The 20,753-nt window shown below is 41.6% G+C and overlaps 1 protein-coding gene across 14 annotated transcripts in view; it reads left to right on the top strand.

Annotated features, from left to right (window-relative positions):
- Positions 1-20,753, top strand: part of LOC115150500 (histone-lysine N-methyltransferase 2C) — a 266,608-nt gene that overhangs the window by 108,670 nt on the left and 137,185 nt on the right. For all 14 annotated transcript variants that reach the window (XM_029693877.1, XM_029693968.1, XM_029693922.1 and 11 more), the window contains exon 6: positions 14,028-14,292. In XM_029693877.1, coding sequence (XP_029549737.1) covers positions 14,028-14,292 — 265 coding nt within the window. The remainder of the gene's footprint in view (positions 1-14,027; positions 14,293-20,753) is intronic.

The following is a 20,753-nucleotide window of genomic DNA, read 5'->3' as shown; positions in this document are numbered from 1 at the left end:
AACATGGCCAAGATGTTCAAATGTTCATAAATGACCAGCATGGTCAAATAATAATAATAATCACAGTATTTGTCGAGGGTGCAACAGGTCAGCACCTCAGGAGTAAATGTCAGTTGGCTTTTCATAGCCACTCCTGCTGTCTCTAGAGAGTTGAAAACAGCAGGTCTGGGACAGGTAGCATGTCCGGTGAACAGGTCAGGGTTCCATAGCCGCAGGCAGAACAGTTGAAACTGGAGCAGCAGTACGGCCAGGTGGACTGGGGACAGCAAGGAGTCATCATGCCAGGTAGTCCTGAGGCATGGTCCTAGGGCTCAGGTCCTCCGAGAGAGAGAGAAAGAGAATTAGAGAGAGCATACTTAAATTCACACAGGACACCGGATAAGACAGGAGAAATACTCCAGATATAACAGACTGACCCTAGCCCCCCGACACACAAACTACTGCAGCATAAATACTGGAGGCTGAGACAGGAGGGGCCAGGAGACACTGTGGCCCCATCTGATGATACCCTGGACAGTGCCAAACAGGCAGGATATAACCCCACCCACTTTGCCAAAGCACAGCCCCCACACCACAAGAGAGATAATCTTCAACCACCAACTTACCATCCTGAGACAAGGCTGAGTATAGACCACAATGATCTCCGCCACGGCACAACCCAAGGGGGGACGCCAACCCAGACAGGAAGACCACGTCAGTGACTCAACCCACTCAAGTGACGCACCCCTCCTAGGGACGGCATGGAAGAGCAGCAGTAAGCCAGTGACTCAGCACCTGTAATTGGTTTAGAGGCAGAGAATCCCAGTGGAGAGAGGGGAACCGGCTAGGCAGAGACAGCAAGGGCAGTTCGTTGCTCCAGTTCCTTGCCGTTCACCTTCACACTCCTGGGCCAGACTACACTCAATCATAGGACCTACTGAAGAGATGAGTCTTCAGTAAAGACTTAAAGGTTGAGACCGAGTCTGCGTCTCTCACATGGGTAGGCAGACCATTCCATAAAAATGGAGCTCTATAGGAGAAAGCCCTGCCTCCAGCTGTTTGCTTAGAAATTCTATGGACAATTAGGAGGCCTGCGTCTTGTGACCGTAGCGTACGTGTAGGTATGTACGGCAGGACCAAATAGGAAAGATGGGTAGGAGCAAGCCCATGTAATGCCTTGTAGGTTAGCAGTAAAACCTTGAAATCAGACCTTGCCTTAACAGGAAGCCAGTGTAGAGAGGTTAGCACTGGAGTAATATGATCACATTTTTTGGTTCTTGTCAGGATTCTAGCAGCCGTATTTAGCACTAACTGAAGTTTATTTAGTGCTTTATCCGGGTAGCCGGAAAGTAGAGCATTGCAGTAGTCTAACCTAGAAGTAACAAAAGCATGGATTAATTTTTCTGCTTCATTTTTTGGTCAGAAAATTTCCAATTTTTGCAATGTTAAGTAGATGTAAAAAAGCTGTCCTTGAAACAGTCTTGATATGTTTGTCAAAAGAGAAATCAGGGTCCAGAGTAACGCCGATATCCTTCAGTTTTATTTGAGATGACTGTACAACCATCAAGATTAATTGTCAGAATCAACAGAAGATCTCTTTGTTTCTTGGGACCTAGAAGAAGCATCTCTGTTTTGTCCGAGTTTAAAAGTAGAAAGTGTGCAGCCATCCACTTCCTTATGTCTGAAACACAGGCTTCCAGCGAGGGCAATTTTGGGGCTTCACCATGTTTCATTGAAATGTACAGCTGTGTGTCATCCGCATAGCAGTGAAAGTTAACATTATGTTTTCGAATGACATCCCCAAGAGGTAAAATATATAGTGAAAACAATTGTAGGAGCAAGCCCATGTAATATTATTGGCAATGTTGTAACAATATGCAAATGAGTTGAAGTATGAAAGGGAAAATAAATTAACCGATAAATATTGGTATTTACAATGGGGCTGGGCGATATGGCCAAAATATATCACGGTATTTAAAAAAAAAAGTGGATGGTATTTGACAGTATTTATTTTGTTTCTGAATAATAAAAGTTGTACATTTGCTTTATGAGTAGTTAGAATGCATGTGTTGCCACCCTAGGATCACTAAGTGATTTCAATGAGTCTTTCTCCATTCTGATTGTTTTATATTGTTCAATTCAACTTCAAAACAAATTTCACGACTTTTATCATTTCTGCATTTCCTGCACTCAATTGCAGTGGTGGAAAAAGTACCCAATTTGTCATTCTTGAGTAAAAGTAAAGATACATTAATAGAAATTACTAATGTGAAAGTCACCCAGTAAAATCCTACTTGAGTAAAAGTCTAAAAGTATTTGGTTTTAAATATACTTGAAGTATCAAAAGTACATGTAAATGATAAAATATACTTATGTATCAAAAGTAAAAGTAATTTCAAATTCCTTACATTAAGCAAACCAGATGGCACCATTTTCTAGTTATTTTTTAAAAAGTTTACAGATAGCCAGGGGCACACTCAGACAATTTACAAACAAAACATTTGTGTTTAGTGAGTCCTCCAGATCAGAGGCAGTAGATGACCAGGGATGTTCTCTTGACAAGTGCATGAATTGGACCATTTTCCTGTCCTGCTAAGCATTCAAAATGTAGCGAGTACTTTTAGGTGTCAGGGAAAATGTTTGGAGTAAAAAGTACATGCATTTCTTTAGGAATGTAGTGAAGTAAAAGTAACAGTTGTCAAAAATGTTAAAGTACAGATGCCCCCAAAAAAACTTAAGTAGTACTTGAAAGTATTTTTACTTAAGTACTTTACACCACTGCTCAATTGAGAATTTCCACACTGCCACGTAGGGCTGCACGATATGGGCAAATAATCTAGGACTTATATTCAACCAAATGTTGCAATTGCCATTTGTCTTGCGATTTAGAGCTGAACTTTGGAGTCATGGAAATAGAATGACTATTCTAATTCTATAGTTAGAATATATGGGCACTTTGACAATGAGATGACAATGAATTAAAATGCCAGGGAGGAGTTATTGTGACAGCGTAGGAACTAAAGTGTTGATAAGTGTTTCCTTTGGAGCCAATTAGCTTTGGCTACATTGCATGTTTTCTCTTGGCTACTTCATGTTGCTAACATATTCTTGCTTTGCATATTCCTCTTTGATTTAGAAGATACTGTTGCACAAATAGCATGCTGATTTATGTGTTATCCAGCTGTATTGGCTAGCTACGTTTGCTCTTACTCAGTACATTTATTAGCTAGCGAGCTATTTGCGCCTAGCAATTAGCATCTCAAAAGATTTAGGCCAACTTGCTAAGAAAAGACAAACGACCTGTTTCCTGATGTAAGAAACACAAACTAATAGTGTCATTATGGAAGGCTAGTAGATTTATATTAAGAAGCAAAGTGAAAACGGCATCGTTGTCATCAACATTGTTGCATGTGCTGCATTGACCATGCAGACTGAACGCAGGTGGTACTTGGTTGAGGAACATCAAATGCGCTTCTTGAGTTACGGGGCGTGGCTAGGTCTGTCTGGAAAGTGGCACGGAGAGAAAGAAAGATGACTCAGGTAGCGAAGTAAACTATAAAAATTGACATTACACATGGCGTATCACATTTAACAAACCAAACATTCAAATACCGTTATAGTAGGTAAAGTAAAAACCCAAACCGGTCCCTGCATCAATACTGGTATATCATAAAATACGGTATACCGCCCAGCCCTAATTTACTATGGTGTTTGTCCTCTACTAGTGGCCCTTTTCTTGTGGCAACCGGTCACAAATCTGGCTGCGGTGGTGGAACACTGTCGTACTTCACCTAATATATAGATAGATACAGTGCCTTGCAAAAGTATTCGAGCCCCCTTGGCGTTTTTCCTGTTTACGGAAGTTTACATACACCTTAGCCAAATACATTTAAACTCAGTTTTTCACAATTCCTGACATTTAATCCAAGTAAATATTCCCTCTCTTAGGTCAGTTAGGATCACCACTTTCCTTTAAGAATGTGAAATGTTAATAGTAGAGAATTATTTTATTTCAGCTTTTATTTTTTTCATCACATTCCCATTGGGTCAGAAGTTTACTACATACACTGAATTAGTATTTGGTAGCATTGCCTTTAAATTGTTTAACTTAGGTCAAACATTTCGGGTAGCCTTCCACAAGCTTCCCACAATAAGTTGGGTGAATTTTGGCCCATTCCTCCTGACAGAGCTGGTGTAACAGTCTGGTTTGTAGGCCTCCTTGATCGCACACGCCTTTTCAGTTCTGCCCACAAAATCTTCTGTAGGATTGAGGTCAGGGCTTTGTGATGGCCACTCCAATACCTTGTCTTTGTTGTCTTTAAGCCATTTTGCCACAACTTTGGAAGTATGCTTGGGGTCATTGTCCATTTGGAAGACCCATTTGCGACCAAGCTTTAACTTCCTGACTGATGTCTTGAGATGTTGCTTCAATATATCCACATAATTTTCCTTCCTCATGATGCCATCTATTTTGTGAAGTGCACCAGACCCTCCTGCAGCAAAGCACCCCCACAACATGATGCTCCACCCCTGTACTTCACGTTTGGGATGGTGTTCTTCGGCTTGCAAGCGTCCCTCTTTTTCCTCCAAACATTATGGCCAAAGAGTTCCATTTTTGTTTCATCAGACCAGAGGACATTTCTCCAAAATTACGATCTTTGTCCCTATGTGCAGTTGCAAACCGTAGTCTGGCTTTTTTATGGCGGTTTTGGAGCAGTGAGCAGTGAGCGGCCTTTCAGGTTATGTCGATATAGGACTCGCTTTACTGTGGATATAGATACTTTTGTACCTGTTTCCTCCAGCATCTTCACAAGGTCCTTTGCTGTTGTTCTGGGATTGATTTGCACTTTTCGCACCAAAGAATGTGTCTCCTTCCTGAGCGGTATGACGGCTGCGTGGTCCCATGGTGTTTTTGCTTGCGTACGATTGTTTGTACAGATGAACGTGATACCTTCAGGCGTTTGGAAATTGTTCCCAAGGATGAACCAGACTTGTGGAGGTCTCCAAATTTTTTTCTGAGGTCTTGGCTGATTTCTTTTAATTTTCCCATGATGTCAAGCAAAGAGGCACTGAGTTTGAAGGTAGGCCTTGAAATACATCCACAGGTACACCTCCAATTGACTCAGGCTAATTGACATAGTTTATCAGAAGTTTCTAAAGCCATGACATTAATTTTCTGTAATTTTCCAAGCTGTTTAAAGGCACAGTCAACTTAGTGTATGTAAACTTCTGACCCACTGGAATTGTGATACAGTGAATTATAAGTGAAATAATCTGTCTGTAAACAATTGTTGGAAAAATGTATTTTATCATGCACAAAGTAGATGTCCTAACCAACTTGCCAAAACTATAGTTTAACAAGACATTTGTGGAGTGGTTGAAAAACGAGTTTTAATGACTCCAACCTAAGTGTATGTAAACTTCCGACTTCAACTGTATGCATCCACCCCCTTTGCTATGAAGCCACAAAATAACATCTGTTGCAACCAATTACCTTCAGAAGTCACATAATTAGTTAAATAGATTGCACACAGGTGGACTTTATTTAAGTGTCAAATGATCTGTCACGTGATCTCAGTATATATACACACCTGTTCTGAAAGGCCCCAGAGTCTGCAACACCACTCGGCAAAGGACACCACCAAGCAAGTGGCACCATGAGCACCAAGGAGCTCTCCAAACATGCCAGGACAAAGTTGTGGAGAAGTACAGATCAGGGTTTATTTATTTAAAAAAAATCATAAACTTTGAACATCCCACAGAGCACCATTAAATCCATTATTAAAACATGGAAAGAATATAGCACCACAACAAACCTGCCAGGAGAGGGCTGCCCACCAACACTCAGACCAGGCAAGGAGGGCATTAATCAGAGAGGCAACAAGGAGACCAAAGATAACCCTGAAGAAGCTGCAAAGCTCCACAGCTGAGATTGGAGTATCTGTTCATAGGACTACAGAACTGGGCTTTACGGAAGAGTGGGCAGAAAAAGCCGTTGCTTAAAGAAAAAATAAGATAACACATTTGGTGTTTGCCAAAAGGTCTCCCCAAACATATGGGAGAAGGTACTCTGGTCAGATGATACTAAAATGTAGCTTTTTGGCCATCAAAGAAAACGCTATGTCTGTCGCAAACCCAACACCTCTCATCACCCTGAGAACACTATCCCCATTGTGGTGGCAGCATCATGCTGTGGGGATGTTTTTCATCGGCAGGGACTGGGAAACTGGTCAGAATTTAAGGAATGATGGATGGCGCTAAATACAGGGAAATTCTTGAGGGAAACCTGTTTGTCTTCCAGAGATTTGAGACTGGGATGGATATCCTGCTTGAAGGTGAACCATGACCCATGTAAATTTCCGACTTCAACTGTATGTATATTTATTTATTTGTTTATGTATTTATTAATTGTTTTTATTATGGGAATTTATCAAGATTGTGTTTTTTAAATTATTTTTGGGTCTGTGAAATCTGAGGGAAATATGTCTCTCTCTGGTCATATTTCTTTTGGAGGTGCAGCTCAGTTTCCACATTTTGTGGGCAGTGTTGGCATAGAATGTCTTCTCTTGAGAGCCATGTCTGCCGATGGCCTTAATCTCTCTCGATAGCAAGGCTGTGCTCACTGAATCTGTATATAGTCAAAGCTTTACTTAATTTTGGGTCAGTCACAGTGGTACGGTATTCTGCGACTGTGTACTCACTGTTTAGGGCCAAATAGCATTCTATTTTGCTCAGTGTTTTTGTTAGTTACTTGACACATTGTAAACAATTATCTTTTCTTTTTCTCATGATTTGGTTGGGTTTAATTGTGTTGTTCTCCTGGGGCTCTGTTTGTGAACAGAGCCCCAGGACCAGCTTGCTTAAGAGACGCTTCTCTAGGTGTATCTCCTTAGGTGATGGCTTTGTTGTGGAAGGTTTGGAAATCGCTTAATTTTAGGTGGTTGTAGAATTTAACGTATCTTTTCTGGATTTTTATAATTAGCAGGTATCGGCCTAATTCTGCTCTGCATGCTTTATTTGGTATTTTACGTTGTACACAGAGGATATTTTTGCAGAGTTCTGCATGAAGTCACAATTTGGTGTTTGTCCCATTTTGTGTGTTCTTGGTTGGTGAGCGGACCCCAGACCTCAACCATAAAGGGAAATGGGTTCTATAACTGATTCAAGTATTTTTAGCCAGATCGTAATTGGTATGTCAACTTTTATGTTCCTTTTGATGGCATAGAAGGCCCTTCTTGCCTTGTCTCTCAGATCGTTCACAGCTTTGTGGAAGTTACCTGTGGCGCTGATGTTTAGGCCGAGGTACGTATAGTTTTTTGTGTGCTCTAGGGCAACAATGTCTAGATGGAATTTGTATTTGTGGTCCTGGCAACTGGACCTTTTTTGGAACACCATTATTTTTGTCTTACTGAGGTTTACTGTTATGGCCCAGGTCTGACAGTATCTGTGCAGAAGATCTTGGTGCTGCTGTAGGCCCTCATTGGTTGGGGACAGAAGCACCAGATCATCAGCAAACAGTAGACATTTGACTTCTAGATTATAGTAGGGTGCTGCTGACTGTTCTTGTGCCCTCGCCAATTTGTTGATATATATGTTGAAGAGGGTGGGGCTCAAGTTGCATCCCTGTCTCACCCCACGGCCCTATGGAAAGGTATTTTGCAAATATTAACCGCACACTTGTTGTTTGTGTACATGGATTTTATAATGTTGTATGTTTTTCCCCCAACACTGCTTTCCATGAATTTGTATAGCAGACCCTCATGCCAAGTTGAATCGAAAGCTTTTTTGAAATCAACAAAGCATGAGAAGACTTTTCCTTTGTTTTAGTTTGTTTGTTAATTAGGGTGTGCAGGGTGAATACGTGATCTGTTGTACGGTAATTTGGTAATTAGTGATACACCAATATGACATTTTTGGCTGATATCCAATATGTTCCCTGCCAAAAAAAACGATAACGATATTTAAAATTTCCGCGGCCTTTTAAGCATTCTAGCACAGTTAAATAGTTAACACACACACATGGACACAGCGGTCTAAGGCACTGCATCTCTGTGCAAGAGGCGTCACTGCAGTCCCTGGTTCGAATCCAGGCTGTATCACATCTGTCCGTGATTGGGAGTCCCATAGGGCGGCACACAATTGGCCCAGCGTCGTCCGGGCCGTCATTGTAAATAAGAATTTGTTCTTAACTGACTTGCCTTGTTAAATAAAGGTTACACAAACACCACACTGACCAAAACGTTATTTTGCTGGCATTTACGTATGTCCCCATTACCAGTAAAACATGATCAAAACCTATTTCTTTCACTTACTTGCTGTGCTGTTTCGTTGTTCAGTTGTTTCATTCTCAACCAGGATTTCTATGGAACGCCGTTTGGGCCGTTGCATGTCAAACAACACTATTTGACCAATCAGGACCTGAATATGACTGCACGTCAAATAATTTATACACGTTCATAGATTTTTTACATTCTTATTACACATTGATTACACTATCACTTGTATTTCATATGTCACAACGATTCATTGATACGTATGCTATGATGCTGGTAAAGTTGTCTCGCACACCTACAGTGCTGGTCATAAAAAAAAGCTAGCTAGCTCATGGATGCAAACAATGTAGTTCTTCCCCAAAAACTATTGCAAAACGACATATTCTCTTTCAGTAGCTATAGTTAACTAGCTAACGATATAGCTAGGTGTCATCATCTAAAATAACCCTAATTTATAAGACAGTTCTTATTTGATTAATGGTGGTCGGACCCATCTATGTGAAGCTAGCCACAATAAGGATTAGCCACAACAGCGGACTTTGCAGTTAGCCTTCAAAATAAAAGTATGGTATAATTCCACTATTTGTAAGCATTTGCATCACTGTCAATGACATACTTTAATTTTGAATCAAACCGCAAATTCCACTTTTGTGCCTAATCCTTATTGTGACTAGCTTCACAACATATAACCCGGTCTGGTTGAGCCTCGCTAACCAGATGAAGCTAGCTGGCTGCTTATAATGTTAGCTTTGGGCAACAGGGTTAAGTAGCTGGCAATTTCAACAGGTGAACAACAAGTGGCAACCTGGCTAATACTTATTCACATGGATTCCTAAATCATTACTAAGAATAATGAAAATGACTGCAGTTTCTATTGTTTCAGGCTGGTTGTATTGGTGCTAGCTAGCTACCCCAGAAGTTGCGGTTGAACATATGCTTTATTACCAACGCTGTATTACCAACGCTGCCGGTGTTTGCTTGTTTGCAAACGTTTTTGTACAGCTTTGACAGTGCTACTGTATCTTTTTTGACACGCAAAGACCCAAACGGCATTCCATAGTGTGTGTTTCGTGAAGCTAATAGCAGTGACCCTATTACTGTGTAACTCCAGTAGGGCAACATCTGAAAAATAAAGCACTTGGTAGTGTGTACCGGTGTTCGACCAGTCTGCGAAAGCCAACATCACCCACGACAGAGGAAGGTTGATTGTCAAGGGCAATGAATTCCATTAATGGATTTGGCCTTTGAGTTGTCTCGCTGAAATGTTCTTACTCTTTCAAATGCCTGCTCGACTTGTTGACTGTTCGACCCACACAGCAGCCATTGTGGGCTAGGTTAGGAATGCTGTGATGCACGTGTAGCGCAGAATTTTATGTGGCGTCATTACGTCCTTTACCTACGTTATATTGGTATGCACGGTAGCGTTGACATCGATTTTAAACATCAGCGTTAAACTAGACATCGGGCCGATACCGACGTTGGCATTTTTAGCTAATATTGGCCCTATTCAGATATGTTCACCGACTATATCGTGCAACCCTATTGGTAATAAGCCACTTTGACATTTGCTCAGTACATTGTTTTCGCTGAGGAAATGTACGAGTCTGCTGTTAATGATAATGCAGAGGATTTTCTCATGGTTGCTGTTGATGCATATCACTCTGTATTTATTGGGGTCAAATTTGTCTCTTTTGTGGATTGGGGTGATCTGTCCTTGGTTCCAAATACTGGGGAAGATGCCAGAGCTGAGGATGAGGTTCAAAAGTTCATGTATAGCCAATAGGACTTTGGTCTATATTTTATCTTTTCATTTAGGATACCATCAACACCACAGGACTTTTTTGTTGGAGGGTATGTGTTTTGTCCTGTAGTTCATTCATTGTAATTGGAGAATCCAGTGGGTTCTGCTAGTCTTTAATAGTTGGTTCTAAGATTTGTATTTGATCATGTATATTTTTTTGCTGTTTGTTATAGAGCCAAAAAGATTGGAGAAGTGGTTTATCCATACATCTGTCTTGGATAGATAACTCTTTGTTGTTTTAGTGTGTTACAATTTTCCCAGAAGTGGTTTGATTCTCTGGTTTCTACAGTTACGTTGAGCTGATTTCTGATGTGCTGTTCCTTCTTTCTCCCTCTCTCTGCCTGTCTCTCTCTGTCTGTCTGCCTGCCTGTCTGTCTGTCTTGGTCTCTCGCTCTCTCCCCAGTTGTCTGTGTGTCTCTTTCTCTCTCTGTTCTCTCTCCTCACCGCTTAATCTTGCTGTCACTATTTCTCTTGCTTGTTTTTGCTCTTTCTTTCTCTTTCTTTCTCTGTCTGTCCTCTCTCCCTCCCCCCTGTCACTTCAGCTCCACGTGATCCACTGTTGACAAAGACCTACCGTCAGAAGACACCCCAGGGCCCATTGGCCGGCCTCCTAATTTGCTCAGCTTTTTTGAACCAATCCGAGGGGGCGGTGACGTAATGCTCTCACCCAGCGAGGTTCCTGGCAGGGGGCCAACGCCAACGCGGCGCAGTGCATTGTCGCGTTGGAGCCCTGTGATTGGTCGGTCAGTCCAGTGCTGGCACTGTGCCAGTTCTAGACAGGGAGCTAGGAATGAAAACAATAACAAGCAAGAGAGAGAGAAGTATTAAGGTGGACCGTGTCAGAGAAGTGTTAAGGTGGACCGGGGATAGTTCACATGAACTGAGCCCTAGTGACCCAATTCTGTTTTGGCCTGAATAGCAACACGATGAATCACCGTTTAGGGATATATCAGAGGAGACGGTGGAGAAAGTAGCCTAACTCTTGAATTGACTTTTGCCTGTTTGATTTGAAATGTACTTTTACCTCAAATCCCTCTACTTAATTCATGGACTCGATGAACTGTCACTCTCCATGCAAGTTGTTTTGTCTGGTAATAAGATGAAAGGTTTTGTAAGGGGGTGCATGACCTCATGACAGTGCATGTGTTGATAAATGTGCATGAGTGAGTTCATGTCTCCTCTCGCTCTCTGCATTTGTGTATACATGCATGAATTGGTCTGCGTGTCTGTCCATCGCGCTTTCTTTATTCTATAGTCATTGTGTGTGTGTGTAGTCGCTAATTATTGTCTCATTAAGGTGATCTAATTGAAAGTAGATTTGACAGGCCCAAAGTAATCACAGGCCTAATGAAACACTGCTTTTTCTCAGGGAGAGAGTGAAGGCGTCCGCATGCTTCCTAGACGAAAAAGATCTGAAGAGTTTGTGCCTATATTATTCCGACATTTTGTCCTACAGTAAGATTTTATTTATTTTTGTTGTTGTTTGGGCTCCCAAAAAATTGAGGCAAGCTCATGTCGGTAGCTGAAGTCAAAACCACTTCGTCTGTGATTTGTCAACAGTAGGGATTCTTCAGTAGTCTTTGGTGTCATTCAACGAGAGACGACTCTTTTTCATGCACATTTTTTCATTTAGAAATATTGCACCGACATCTTGGTCAGATGTAAAATAGCGCGACAAAGATCTCCTCCGAAAAAAACTCTAAATGAATGATGGCTTTATCTTTTTTCAGGAAGTGTATACTGGCTACGGCGTCTCAAAATAGACAAACAGTACTATTGCAGCTTTTTTATCGTTTCTCAAGCGAACGTCTTTTAACTCCCATTCAGGTCGGCTAGCCGACTTCAGCTAACCGCCATGCGAACTAAAGAATGCTGACACCTTAACACCGCTTTCGTCTTCCTATTCACACATGGAGCCAGCACATTCACCATTCACCAAGGTGGGATATGGGCTTGGTTTGGATAAATATGTGTTGTGTTCAGTAGGCATGAAATGGGGAGGTACTATCTGAAATTGTCCAAAAAATTATGTTTTGAAACGTTTCACCCAGGCCAGCTTGGCCTGACTCAACTTATACAGCTTTGATCGAACACTATAGTTATGGTAAGTGAACACATGGAAAGGCTGTTGATATCACACGAATAAGCAACTTCTGATATCATTCATGTCAATCCATCTCCAAAAAGGCATACCCATTTCCAAAAAGGCATACCCATTTCCAAAAAGGCATACCCATTTGAATGGAATAACATATGGTTCTGCAAATAAGACAATTGGGCCATAAATTCTGCAAATTATAATTTGCCTAGAAGACATGTCCATAACCTCTATAAGGTTATTTAGCTCATAATTAAAGCTGCAGCGTTTTCACAGCAAAGTTGAATATTACGGGCCAACAAGCCACAGCTGAGCAAAATTAGAGGAACACGAGGGAGAGAAAGTGGAGGAAAACGGATAGGAGATTGCGTATTAGGGTTTTTGGATCCTTCACCATTAAACCCTCCATTTGAAATACTATCCCTTTAAGGCATAATCTGTCATTTGTTTCTCAGCCCAATAGCAGTTCCGCCACTTGGTTTGCTATAAAGCTGAGGGATGGGTCTAAGAGGGAAATGGCACCGCTCTTAAATTCATAGATGAAGCTTTGGATGCAAAGACTTGGTTACATGTAAAAGACAGGACCATAGTCCATCAGTGCACTATCCTCTTCTCATCCCCCCATCCATAACTCATATTGGCCTTATTGGGAGTAGGAAGTTGTGTTCATTAGGCACCAAATGGAAGAAAAGTAACTGAAACCCTCATCTTCTTTTTCTGTTGCAAAGCGCTTTAAAACATTTTCCATTTCATGCCCTTATGAACACATCCCTATAGTAGAGCTGTTTGTGGGGGGGGGGGGTGTAGTATACAGTAGCCTTTCATCCCTAGCACCCTACTGCTGCCCAGCGCTGGGTAAAGGGCTTCCTCAAACCGGGGTCTCTCTTTTTAAATGGTAATTCCTACTTTTTTCCGCTCCTCTGCTCCTCTGTGGGCCGAGAGCCTTCATCCAACAACACCAGACTGGCTGGAATAGGCTGCATCCGGCAGGGATGGAGAGAGATTGTGTGTGTTTCAGGCTGGCTAGTGTGTGTGTGTGTGTGTGTCAGGCTGGCTAGTATGTTTGTGCTTGTGTGGGCTCGAACAACCAGTCCTTGTGCATTAGCCAAGGGACAACCTCCACCCTGATGCTTTCTTCCAGAAGGAGAGGATGGTGGTGGTGACCATGTCAATGAGCACTCCTTGTCCTTGATATGGTGTCATAGTACTGTTTGAATTAAAGATCATATACATGGATAACAGCTTTTAGTGTTTTTTTTTAATTTACTTTTATTTAACTAGGCAAGTCAGTTAAGAACAAATTATTATTTGCATTGTTCCCCAGTAAGCTGTCATTGTGTTAACTGCCTTGTTCAGGGGCAGAGTGACAGATTTGTACCTTGTCAGCTCGGGGATTCGATCCAGCAGCCTTTCGGCTACTGGCCCAACGCTCTAACCACTAGGCTACCTGCCGCCACAATTTTCGATTTGGTACCTCTGATATTGAACTCTGCATGGTTGTGGAAGAGCTTGTAAGTGAGTGGTTTACGCCTGCTGTATTCTGTCATGTGACAAATAAACTTTGATTTGATTTTTAATGACAGCAATCCCATCCCCCATCCCAAGCAGACGCATACATCCAGTAAATCCCAGACTATGCACAAAGCTCTCCCTTTAAATTGGATACCAGGCTCTCTCGTGATTCTTTCTCTATTAGCCATTTTTTTTTCTTTGGTGCTTTACATGATGTTTGGTGTTCTTAGTTTAGGTCCTTTGCCCTTTAGATTCATTTATGTTGTTGTGTATTTAGAAAGGAATTTGCCATGTTTGTATTAACTGCTATGTTGGTGAGAATAAACTTGCCCTTCAACATGACCTTTCCCCTCTCTTTCCCCAGGATCAGCTCTCCGGACAGTGGTCTACACTCCTCCTCGGCACCCGGCAGCACGGACCCCTTCAGCGAGGAGCCGGCCCCCAAGTTCTGGGACGAGCTTGGTCAGATCGGCCTCCCCGACGACATCAACGTCCAGTCCCTGTTTGACCCCACAGGCCAGTGCTGTGCCCACCTGCACTGTGCCGCCTGGTCCGAGGGGGTATGTCGCGGCGAGGCCCAGGACTCGCTGCTCTATGTGGACAAAGCCATAGACTCTGGGAGCACAGAGGTGAGTGGTTACAGAACAAAATCTTTGGGGTATGGTTGTTAGGATTCAACCCTGTGTGTGTTTGCCCTCAATGTCTTTAAAGAAGTGACCAGCAAATCAATCACACGGTCTTTTCCAGCTCAGTATTCATGTCCATATAGCCAAGACTGTGAAGACATTGAACTTCAGTCATAAGCATTCAATCACAATGTCATTCTAATGACGGTGGTCTGTGGATAGACAGCGTTATAATTGAGGGGTTGAATGAAAGTTTGAACCGTGTTTCCAGACCACCATTCACACTGTACCGTGGTGTCAGGGTGAAATCAATGACGCTACTTAGTGTTCAGGTTAGCTGTGTTTCACTACCGCTGCCTCCACAATGTTTTGACTGACAACTTGTTGTGTGATTTATGATTACGAACCGGCTAATTGATTTTAAGGGGAACGTCGGGAAGTAAGTGGACTGTCTTGATTATGTTCACGGTTGATCATAAATGGTATTAATAAAGATGTGTGAGGTTGAAGGGGGCACCGAGTAGTTCAGCAGCTCCCGGTGCCCCCCTTTTTTTGGGATGGGGGGGTCTTATTAGTATTTGAGTACAGCCAGAAGAGGACTGGCCACCCCTCAAAGGCTGGTTCCTCTCTAGGTTTCTTCCGAGGTTCCGACCTTTCTACAGAGTTTCTACGTCTGCATTGCTTGCCGTTTGGGGTTTTAGGCTGAGTTTCTGTATAAGCACTTTGTGACATCGGCTGATGTAAAAGGGGCTTTAAATAAATTGGATTGATTGAGAGTAGTGTGTCGCTACCGTGTCAATTTAGCTCAGCGGAACTTTCCATTAACACTAAACACAATGCAAAGTGGGGGAGGGAGGCCACATTACAGGTCATTCATTCACTATATTTTAGCTTGTACTTTTGCTGTGAGGACTTGATATTGATTGCTGGCTGAGTTAAAATATAACTATCTTAATTAACATGTACAACAGTTTTTTAATACTGCTTACATGAGGGACTCAACATGTGATGACTTGCCTCTGGTGTTTATTTACTACATGTACAACACTGCTGACTGTATGATTTGGGATTGAGCTTAAGTGTGTGTGTGTGTGTGTGTGTGTGTGTGTGTGTGTGTGTGTGTGTGTGTGTGTGTGTGTGTGTGTGCCTGGGCACAGTTACAGTGCGTTTAAAAAAGCCTATTGTTGGTTTGTTGTCTGTGCTGAGGGCAGTGCAGTTATAGTTGTGTGTTTGTGTGTGTGAGAGATCTAGATGGGACCCTGTTAAAGGTCATCTTTGGCACTATAATAAGGCTCATTGAAGTGTGAAGCAGAAAAGGTCAGGAGAAAGCACTTCTGGAGGTTAACACACAGGTTTCTGTTAGCTAGTTATAGCTGGCTTTTGGCCTGTAAAAAACAAATAAATATATAAATTTATTTTAAATTTTATCAGCTTTTCAATAAATATGTGGATGGATGGATATATATCTATGTATTAGAGGTCGACCGATTAATTGGAATGGCCGATTAATTAGGGCCGATTTCAAGTTTTCATAACAATCGGTAATCGGTATTTTTGGACACTGATTTGCCGATTATTATAAAAAAAAATTTACCTTTATTTAACTAGGCAAGTCCGTTAAGAACACATTCTTATTTTCAATGACGGTCTAGGAACGGTGGGTTAACTGCCTTGTTCAGGGGCAGAACGACAGATTTTTACCTTGTCAGCTCGGGGATTCGTTTTTGCAACCTTCCGGTTACTAGTCCAACGCTCTAACCACCTGCTTTACATTGCACTCCACGAGGAGCCTGCCTGTTACGCGAATGCAGTAAGAAGTTGCTAGCTAGCATTAAACTTATCTTATAAAAAACAATCAATCAATCAAAATCACTAGTTAACTACACATGGTTGATGATATTACTAGTTTATCTAGCCTGTCCTGTGTTGCATATAATCGATGCAGTGCGCATTCGCGAAAAAGGACTGTCGTTGCTCCAACGTGTACCTAACCATAAACAATGCCTTTCTTAAAATCAATACACAGAAGTATATATTTTTAAACCTGCATATTTAGCTAAAAGAAATCCAAGTTTGCAGGCAATATTAACCAGGTGAAATTGTGTCAGTTCAGTTGCACGCAGAGTCAGGGTATATGCAACAGTTTGGGCCGCCTGGCTCGTTGCGAACTAATTTGCCAGAATTTTTTCGTAATTATGACATAACATTGAAGGTTGTGCAATGTTACAGGAATATTTAGACTTAGGGATGCCACCAGTTAGATAAAATATGAAACGGTTCCGTATTTCACTGAAAGAATAAATGTTTTGTTTTCGAGATGATAGTTTCCGGATTCGACCATATTAATGCCCTAAGGCTCGTATTTCTGTGTGTTTATTATAAGTAAGTCTATGATTTGATATTTGATAGAGCAGTCTGACTGAGCGGTGGTAGGCACCAGCAGGCTCGTAAGCATTCATTCAAACAGCACTTTCGTGCGTTTTGCCAGCAGCTCTTCGCAATGCTTCAGGCATTGCGCTGTTTATGACTTCAAGCCTATCAACTCCCGAGATTAGGCTGGTGTAACCGATGTGAAATGGCTAGCTAGTTAGCAGGATGCTCGCTAATAGCGTTTCAAACGTCACTCGCTCTGAGACTTGGAGTAGTTGTTCCCCTTGCTCTGCATGGGTAACGCTGCTTCGAGGGTAGCTGTTGTCGATGTGTTCCTGGTTTGAGCCCAGGTAGGAGCGAGGAGAGGGACGGAAGCTATACTGTTACACTGGCAATACGAAAGTGCCTATAAGAACATCCAATAGTCAAAGGTATATGAAATACAAATCGTATAGATAGAAATAGTCCTATAATTCCTATAATAACTACAACCTAAAACTTCTTAACTGGGAATATTGAAGACCCATGTTAAAAGGAACCACCAGCTTTCATATGTTCTCATGTTCTGAGCAAGGAAATTAAACGTTAGCTTTCTTACATGGCACATATTGCACTTTTACTTTCTTCTCCAACACTTAGTTTTTGCATTATTTAAACCAAATTGAACATTTTTCATTATTTATTTGAGGCTAAATTGATTTATTGATGTATTATATTAAGTTAAAATAAGTGTTCATTCAGTATTGTTGTAATTGTCATTATTAAAAAGAGTTTTTTAAATAATCTGCCGATTAATCAGTATCGGTCTTTTTTGGTCCTCCAATAATCGGTATCGGCGTTGAAAAATCATAATTGGTCGACCTTTACAATGTATCTATCTACACATACAGTTGAAGTCAGAAGTTTACATACACTTAGGTTGGAGTCATTAAAACTCGTTTTTCAACCACTCTACAAATGTCTTGTTAACAAACTATAGGTTTAGCAAGTCGGTTAGGACATCTACTTTGTGCATGACACAAGTAATTTTTCCAACAATTGTTTACAGACAGATTATTTCACTTATAATTAACTGTATCACAATTCCATTGGGTCAGAAGTTGACATACACTAAGTTGACTGTGCCTTTAACTTGATATGGATAGGGGGCAGTATTTTCACGGCCGGATAAAAGACGTACCCGATTTAATCTGATTTATTACTCCTGCCCAGAAACTAGAATATGCATATAATTGTTTGATTTGGATAGAAAACACCCTAAAGTTTCTAAAACTGTTTGAATGGTGTCTGTGAGTATAACAGAACTCATTTGGCAGGCCAAAACCTGAGAAGATTCCAAACATGAAGCGCCCTCTCTGACTATTTCTTGGCCTTCTTGATCATCTCGATCCAAAACAGGGGATCTCTGCTGTAACGTGACATTTTCTAACGCTCCCATAGGCTCTCAGAAGGCGCCAAAACGTTGAATGATGACTTTGCAGGCCATGGCTGAAAAACAGTAGCGCATTTGGATAGTGGTCGATCTGAGAACAATGAGACTGGGGGCGCGTGCACGAGACGACTCCATGTTTTTATTTTTTCGTCTTTGAACGAAAACGGGGTTTCCCGGACGGAATATTATCGCTTTTTTACGAGAAAAATCGCATAAAAATGTATTTTAAACAGCGTTTGACATGCTTCGAAGTACGGTAATGGAATATTTAGATTTTTTTTGTCACGAAACGCGCCGGGCGCGTCACCCTTCTTTACCCTTCGGATAGTGTCTTGAACGCACGAACAAAACGCCGCTATTTGGATATAACTATGGATTATTTGGAACCAAACCAACATTTGTTATTGAAGTAGAAGTCCTGGGAGTGCATTCTGACGAAGAACAGCAAAGGTAATCCAATTTTTCTTATAGTAAATCTGAGTTTGGTGAGTACCAAACTTGGTGGGTGTCAAAATAGCTAGCCATGATGGCCGGGCTATCTACTTAGAATATTGCAAAATGTGCTTTCACCGAAAAGCTATTTTAAAATCGGACACGGCGATTGCATAAAGGAGTTCTGTATCTATAATTCTTAAAATAATTATGTTTTTTGTGAACGTTTATCGTGAGTAATTTAGTAAATTCACCGGAAGTGTTCGGTGGGAATGCTAGTTCTGAACGTCACATGCTAATGTAAAAAGCTGGTTTTTGATATAAATATGAACTTGATTGAACAAAACATGCATGCATTGTATAGCATAATGTCCTAGGAGTGTCATCTGATGAAGATCATCAAAGGTTAGTGCTACATTTAGCTGTGGTTTTGTTTTTTGTGACATTATATGCTAGCTTGAGAAATGGGTGTCTGATTATTTCTGGCTGGGTACTCTGCTGACATAATCTAATGTTTTGCTTTCGCTGTAAAGCCTTTTTGAAATCGGACAGTGTGGTTAGATAAAGGAGAGTCTTGTCTTTAAAATGGTGTAAAATAGTCATATGTTTTAGAAATTGAAGTTTTGGGATTTGTAATTCGCGCCACGCCTATCATTGGATATTGGAGCAGGTGTTCCGCTAGCGGAACGTCTAGATGTAAGAGGTTAAACAGCTCGGAAAATTCCAGAAAACGATGTCATGGCTTTAGAAGCTTCTGATAGGCTAATTGACATAATTTGAGTCAATTGGAGGTGTACCTGTGGATGTATTTCAAGGCCTACCTTCAAACTCAGTGCCTCTTTGCTTGACATCATGGGAAAATCAATAGAAATCAGCCAAGACCTCCACAAGTCTTGTTCATCCTTGGGAGCAATTTCCAAATGCCTGAAGGTACCACATTTATCTGTACAAACAATAGTACGCAAGTATAAACATCATGGGACCAAGCAGCTGTCATACCGCTCAGGAAGGAGACACATTCTGTCTCCTAGAGAGGAACGTACTTTGGTGCGAAAATTGCAAATCAATCCCAGAACAACAGCAAAGGACCTTGTGAAGATGCTGGAGGAGACGGGTACAAAAGTATCTATATCCACAGTAAAACGAGTCCGATATCGACATAACCTGAAAGGCCACTCAGCAAGGAAGACGCCACTGCTCCAAAACTGCCGTAAGAAAGCCAGACTACAGTTTGCAACTGCACATAGGGACAAAGGTGGTACTTTTTGTAGAAATGTCCTCTGGTCTGATGAAACAGAAATAGGACTGTTTGGCCATAATGACCGTTGTTATGTTTGGAGGAAAAAGTGGGAGGCTTGCAAGCCGAAGAACACCATCCCAACCGTGAAGCATGGGGGTGGCAGCATCGTGTTGTGGGGGTGCTTTGCTTCAGGAGGGACTGGTGCACTTCACAAAATAGATGGCATCATGAGGCAGGAAAATTATGTGGATATATTGAAGCAACATCTCAAGACATCAGTCAGGAAGTTAAAGCTTGGTTGCAAATGGGTCTTCCTAATGGACAATGACCCCAAGCATACTTCCAAAGTTGTGTCAAAATGGCTTAAGGACAACAAAGTCAAAGTATTGGAGTGGCCATCACAAATATATAGATATAGATTTGACTGGTCATGCTTATCGGTCTATAGCAGGGGTCACCAACAGGTTGATCGTGAGCTACCAGTAGCTTGCAGCCCTTCTATGAGTAGCTTGCTAAAGATTTCTGAAAGTACATGCAATGTTCACGTGTTCCACCGCAAACTGTCATAAACAAATCTCACAAGTATCAAACACTTCAAGCTCCCAGCTACTATCTAATCAACGCAACATTATCCCACCCCTGGTTAGCCACTATTGGCTTTAAAAGCCAAATCTAACACAATATCTGTCAATTAATTTCCAGCAATATTGCCTCTGTCTGCCTGTGTGGTGCGCACATTTGTCTATCACTCCAGTTGTTGTGATTTAAGTCTTTTGGGTTGAAAGAAATACTATCCTTGACCCTGGACAACACCCTGTCGTTCTCCACTAACATCAAGGCGGTGACCCGATCCTGTAGGTTCATGCTCTACAACATTCGCAGAGTACGACCCTGCCTCACACAGGAAGCGGTGCAGGTCCTAATCCAGGCACTTGTCATCTCCCGTCTGGATTACTGCAACTCGCTGTTGGCTGGGCTCCCTGCCTGTGC

The sequence above is a fragment of the Salmo trutta genome, chromosome 2, assembly GCF_901001165.1.
Source record: "Salmo trutta chromosome 2, fSalTru1.1, whole genome shotgun sequence".
Taxonomy (NCBI): Eukaryota; Metazoa; Chordata; class Actinopteri; order Salmoniformes; family Salmonidae; genus Salmo; species Salmo trutta.
Note: the sequence above shows the minus strand (reverse complement) of the source record. Positions and strands in the feature narration are given on the sequence as shown.